Source organism: Lolium rigidum, chromosome 7 (genome assembly GCF_022539505.1).
Source record: "Lolium rigidum isolate FL_2022 chromosome 7, APGP_CSIRO_Lrig_0.1, whole genome shotgun sequence".
NCBI classification, from domain to species: domain Eukaryota; kingdom Viridiplantae; phylum Streptophyta; class Magnoliopsida; order Poales; family Poaceae; genus Lolium; species Lolium rigidum.
This window is the reverse complement of record NC_061514.1, coordinates 93619712-93625921: the sequence shown is the minus strand read 5'-3', so window position 1 is coordinate 93625921 and position 6210 is coordinate 93619712. Positions and strand designations below refer to the sequence as shown.

The 6210-nt window shown below is 52.6% G+C and overlaps 1 protein-coding gene across 1 annotated transcript; it reads left to right on the top strand.

Annotated features, from left to right (window-relative positions):
* Positions 1 to 220: 220 nt before the first annotated feature.
* Positions 221 to 3758, top strand: LOC124674957 (probable methyltransferase PMT15). The gene is made up of 6 exons (XM_047211009.1): positions 221 to 925; positions 1823 to 2033; positions 2110 to 2407; positions 2500 to 2892; positions 2984 to 3061; positions 3229 to 3758. The coding sequence occupies exons 1-6, from the start codon at positions 221 to 223 to the stop codon at positions 3449 to 3451; spliced, it is 1908 nt and encodes a 635-aa protein (XP_047066965.1). The 3' UTR covers positions 3452 to 3758.
* The last annotated feature ends 2452 nt before the right edge of the window (positions 3759 to 6210 follow it).

Below are 6210 nucleotides of genomic sequence, written 5' to 3'. Positions count from 1 at the left end.
CACCCGCCGCTCTTCCCTACCAAATCAAACGCCGCATATACAGAGACGCCTTCTCTTCCACGGCCTCTTTCCCCTCCTCTCCCCAGTCTCCACCTCCACCCGGTTCGGCTCCCCAATCCGAGGTCAAAACTTCAAGCACACCGCCGCACCACACTGTCTCGTCTCGGGAGGAGGGTGGCGCGGTGCGAAAACCGAAGCGCCCAGTCAGTCCAGCGGCGCCATGGCGGTGGGCGCGGCCGCCACGAAGCAGCACCTCTCGTCCTTCGCGCGGCGCCCCACGCTGCACCAGCTGGCGGCCGTCGCCGTGCTCTGCTCGCTCTCCTACCTCGCCGGCGTCTGGCACCACGGCGGCCTCACCTCCACCTCCACCCCCGCCCCCTCCGTCTCCATCGCCACCACCGCCGCCGTCACCTGCGCCTCCCCATCCCCGGCCCTCCCCAACCGCGCCTCCTCCTCCCCTCCCCTCGACTTCAGCGCGCACCACACCGCGGAGGGGATCGAGGCGGCGTCCACCCCGACACCGCGCGCCTACCAGGCGTGCCCGGCCAGGTACTCCGAGTACACGCCGTGCGAGGACGTGGAGCGCTCGCTGCGGTTCCCGCGGGACCGCCTCGTGTACCGGGAGCGCCACTGCCCGTCCGGCGGCGAGCGGCTGCGGTGCCTCGTGCCGGCGCCCCGCGGGTACCGCAACCCCTTCCCGTGGCCCGCCAGCCGCGACGTCGCCTGGTTCGCCAACGTCCCGCACAAGGAGCTCACCGTCGAGAAGGCCGTGCAGAACTGGATCCGCGTCGACGGGGACAAGTTCCGCTTCCCGGGGGGCGGCACCATGTTCCCGCACGGCGCCAGCGCATACATCGACGACATCGGCAAGCTCATCCCGCTCCACGACGGATCCATCCGGACAGCGCTCGACACCGGATGCGGGGTAATCATCACTTGCCATTTCTCGAATCACTTGCTACCATTTGAGCCTCCGATTAACACGCGCTGGACAAGCGTTTTTATGGTAAAAATCGGGGGTTAATTGAGGTTTAGGAACAGGGAACGGAGATCTCGGGGATGGGATTTGCTTTGCGGGTGTCCGAAGTTTCCACACATCATGATCGTCGTCTGGAGGGTGCGCGTATGGGTGAGTCTGGCCCGGGAAGGAGCTTTGCTTCTCCGACCCGATCACCGATCACTCCCATCAGGGAGCCTTTTTTTAGAAGATTTGGCAGCACTTATTATCCTTTTGCATCTGTAACGTAGCCATTACACAGGCTGTAGTGAACTGTCGCACGCCCGTTTCTCTTTGAGAAAGGCTCAACTGGGGCTGGGGCACACATACCAGATCTGTTATCTTTTCAGTGACGCTGCTGCTGGTTACTCGGTATTACAGTACTTACGTGCACGTACACGCTAGTCCGTTGATAAAGTGTCCCACGTGCACAGCAATTACAACTCGCCGTGTTGAGCCTACCTCTCGCCATTGCTTTCCATGGATCAAATTCTCTTGAGTGTAGCACTGTAAGAAGGTGAATTTGCTTTGTGCAGTGATGTTGTTGAAATGGATTGCCTTTACAGTGTCACTCTCACTCTTCACTCTCGCTCTCATCACTCTCACTCATTGTGGCATATAAATAATTGAGGCAATTTTGACCTTGGAGTTTTGGTCTGTTTGTTTTAGATAACTCCCACTCTCAATCCTTGTAGCATCTACAAAATTGAGTCAATTTTGACCTTGGAATTTTGGTCTGTTTGTTTTAGAGAGTCCGCATTCTAGGCGCCTTGTTGTAGGAATTGGGTTTTTCATTTCTCTAATGTGTTGCATTGTGCTACTCAGGTGGCAAGTTGGGGAGCGTATTTGTTGTCACGCAACATCCTAGCCATGTCCTTCGCTCCGCGGGACTCTCACGAGGCGCAGGTGCAGTTTGCGCTGGAACGTGGCGTGCCGGCGATGATCGGTGTGCTCGCCTCCAACCGGCTCCCCTATCCTGCACGTGCCTTTGACATGGCACACTGCTCCCGCTGCCTAATCCCCTGGCAGCTCTACGGTATGCACCTGGACACGCAGATGTTTGAGAACTTTCAGTGGATAATTCGTTGCTTAATGTGCACATGGACACGCAGATGGTCTGTACTTAATTGAGGTCGATCGCATTCTGCGTCCTGGGGGCTATTGGATCTTGTCAGGACCACCAATCAACTGGAAGAAGCACGCCAAGGGATGGCAAAGGACCAGGGAGGACCTGAATGCAGAACAGCAAGCCATCGAGGCAGTTGCCAAGAGCCTCTGCTGGAAGAAGATCAAGGAAGTTGGTGACATTGCAATCTGGCAAAAACCTACTAATCATATCCACTGCAAGGCCTCCCGCAAACTCATCAAGTCCCCACCATTCTGCTCGAATAAAAATCCAGATGCTGCCTGGTAACTTAAACTTGCAGTACCACGTTCTCCATTTTGAAGTCCAACTCGTGATTATTATGCATGATAAACTATATTCTTGTGATTGCTTGTAGGTATGACAAGATGGAGGCTTGTATAACTCCACTCCCGCAGGCTAGTGACATCAAGGAGGTTGCCGGTGGTGAGTTAAAGAAGTGGCCGCAGAGGCTCACCGCCGTACCACCTAGAATTGCCAGTGGCAGCATTGAGGGTGTCACCGATGAAATGTTCAAGGAAGATACCAAGTTATGGAAGAAGAGAGTTGGGCACTACAAGTCCGTGATAAGTCAATTTGGGCAGAAGGGCCGGTACCGCAACTTGCTGGACATGAATGCCCGCTTTGGTGGCTTTGCTGCGGCATTGGTGGGTGACCCTATGTGGGTAATGAATATGGTCCCAACTGTTGGGAACTCGACAACTCTTGGTGTGATATTTGAGCGTGGCCTCATTGGAAACTACCAAGACTGGTGAGTTCTCGTACTGCAAACATGGCCCGCCCATCGGTGAGAAGATCATGTATTTTGTTGGGGTGTGTGACCTCTTTCTGTATCACTGCAGGTGTGAGGGCATGTCTACCTATCCCCGGACCTACGACCTTATTCATGCTGATTCAGTTTTCAGTCTGTACAAGGACAGGTAAGCATAAGTTGCAGTAGAAACTGAATCTTGGATTGCCCTTTTCTTTGTCCTATTCAGACAGTGATAGTTTTTGTCTATGTTTTCCAGTCTCCCGTACGATGCTAGTCCCATAAAATCTGATAATCCATTGTTAACATCTGATGTTTTTAACTTCTGCTTGCAAGATGTGAGATGGACACCATTCTGCTGGAGATGGATAGAATTCTTAGGCCGGAGGGTACGGTGATCATCCGAGATGATGTTGACTTGCTAGTGAAGATAAAGAGCATCGCGGACGGGATGAGATGGAATAGCCAGATCGTGGATCACGAAGATGGTCCGCTCGTCCGGGAGAAGCTCCTCCTTGTTGTGAAGACATACTGGACACTTGGGGATGAAAAACAATAGCAATAACGTGAAATAAAGCATAAAAAAAGCAGAGAAGTTGACATGCTGGGCAGATCTCTCAGTTGGCTTGCTTCCACTGTTTTGCCTTCTGATTTTGAAATTTAGTTTCTTGAGTATTCTTTTGGCGAAGTAGTTTACATAGTGGAGATCTGCCCAATGGGTTATGGTGTAGAAGAGATGGGGCGCATATGAGAAGGGAAACCAGCAAAGATTTTGATATGAAAGGACAGCCAAATAGGGTGAAGAGAGATTATTATGTTTTTGCTGTACAGAGTTAATTATAAATCCCATGGCTGTTCTGTGGTTACTGAGTCAGACCCAAAAATGGAGTACACAGGGACATTTCTTTGCACTTCGGAAACAAATGGTTACTGTTCTTCAGTAATTTGGTTCTAACTACCTTGACCATGAGGGTGAGACCAGCATAACCTAACTTTTAACAGTACATAATCCGTTGAAGAGACGCCCACGGTGCTGAATGCATGCACGCCACTTTCACTCGTGCGCATGCAGATGTCACTCTGAACTTGACCTTTGCCTTTGACCTTCCATCTGGTTGTAAGTTCGGTGTACCACACCGAACGCAATTGTAGATCAGGCTGCAACTTTCAGGTTGCTTGTCACGTTTTCCTTTTCGCACAACCTGAATATTCTCACCGAGCTGTTCTTCAGAGGAGACACGACTATTTAACAATAGAAGAGACTGGTCTTCCGCAACAAAAGTGCTCCGTTTGATGTAGTTTTTGATAGAGTTAAGAGAGAGGCTAGGCTTTGGGTTATTGCGGGCGCCAAAAGGTTGGGCGGAATGATGCCGGGAGAGTAATCCCTTGTAATTCATTTGCATGTACTTTCATGTTAAACTTCTTCACTTAATCAATAGATTGGGGCAAAGCTTTTGCCCCCGTTTCAAAAAAAAAAAACAATAGAAGAGACTTGTAAATGAAATGCAGAGGTCACATGTCATCTTCAGAGCCAGCATCTCCGCGTTATTTTGTGAAGACGTCATGGTCGGTGCTGAAAGCAGGGGAGGAAGACAAGCCAAACAAAATTTCCCAATTATCTGCCAGAAAAACCGCAGCCAAGCAAAGCACCCAAAAGCGACATTGTCAGAGATGCATATAACACAAATTTGTCCTTGTCACGCCATACTCATTTGTCCTGCTAAGCGAAGACGACATATTTATTTTTTTTCGATAAATGGAATATATTAATATCAAGAAGATACCAATTACATCCAGCCTCTGCAACAACACACCACCCTAATGGCACTACGGATGCACACAGCCAAAAAAGGAAAAGAAAACTAAGAAACAAAAGTCCCGCTGTATCTCGGGCCTAACAACAGCAATACATCCACCACCATGACAACACCTGAATTACAGACTCTCCAAAAAATGACGCCTTCAAGAAGGGAACGAGTGCTCAAACACCGTCGTCGCCCGATCGGAGATCTTAGGTTTTCACCCCGAAGATAGTCCCCGCTCTCAAAACAATGCCTCCACCAAGGTCACTGCCGAGCACAACCGAGTTAAGGCCGGACCTTGGGTTTTCACCCCGAAAGGTAGGACTCTGCGCTTCACCTATGTTGCCGCCCCACTTCCAAACCGCTGCCGTGAAGCCGGGACACCAAGCAAGCCCCTCAACGGCGCGGAGACTTGAACCTCCCTTAGCTAGTCCTCCCTCCGGCCTTTAAGAAATTCTCTTCTTCCGATTTTCATCATGGATCCATAGTCACTTGATGTCAACACGGAAAAGCGCTCGCGCCGCTCCTCCGGAACCAAACGGTCGGAATAAACGCATGGGTGCGCACGACCGAATACCTCCGATCCGATAAACTCCGGGCAAAGCGGCTGTTACATTCGCCGGCGGAGCCTTCCGGAACTCAACCATCCGGCCGGATCACGAGTCCAGGCCTCCGGTAGGTCCTCCTCTTCACGCAAAAGAGGCCCTAGGACCGCCGTCTTTATTCAGGTCGGACCCCCACGTCGGCGACCATCCCGGGCTGGCCAACCCAACCCTCCACCGGCGACACCATCACCGGCTTCCAAGCACCTCCATCGCACCTGACGCCCGCCACCTGCCACCAGGTCGATGTCGTCACCACCATCCAGGGCCGCCGCCCTTTGTGCCGTGATCCAGACCTTGAGGAGGAGCAGCACGAGATCCGCCCCCATCACCACCCGCCCAGCGATGCCGAGGCGAGGAAGGAAGGAGAGGATCGCGCCGCCAGGATCCAGGGCCGCGCTGCCGCCCCCAAACCGCCTGCCCGGTGATCCGTGGCGAGGAACGGAGGAGAGAGCCGCACCGCCATGGTTCCATGGCCGCGCCGCCGCCCCCATCATCGCCCGCTGATACGTCTCCAACGTATCGATAATTTCTTATGTTCCATGCCACATTATTGATGTTATCTACATGTTTTATGCACACTTTATGTCATATTTGTGCATTTTCTGGAACTAACCTATTAACAAGATGCCGAAGTGCCGCTGTCTTGTTTTCGTTGTTTTTGGTTTCGAAATCCTAGTAACGAAATATTCTCGGAATTGGACGAAATTAACGCCTCGGGGTCCTATTTTGCCACGAAGCTTCCGGAAGTCCGAAGAGGAGACGAAGTGGGGCCACGAGGTGCCCGGACCCTAGGGCGGCGCGGCCCCCTTGGCCGCGCGGCCCTGTGGTGTGGGGCCCTCGTGCCGCCTCCCCGACTCCGCCCTTCCGCCTACTTAAAGCCTCCGTCGCGAAACCCCCGGTACCGAGAGCCA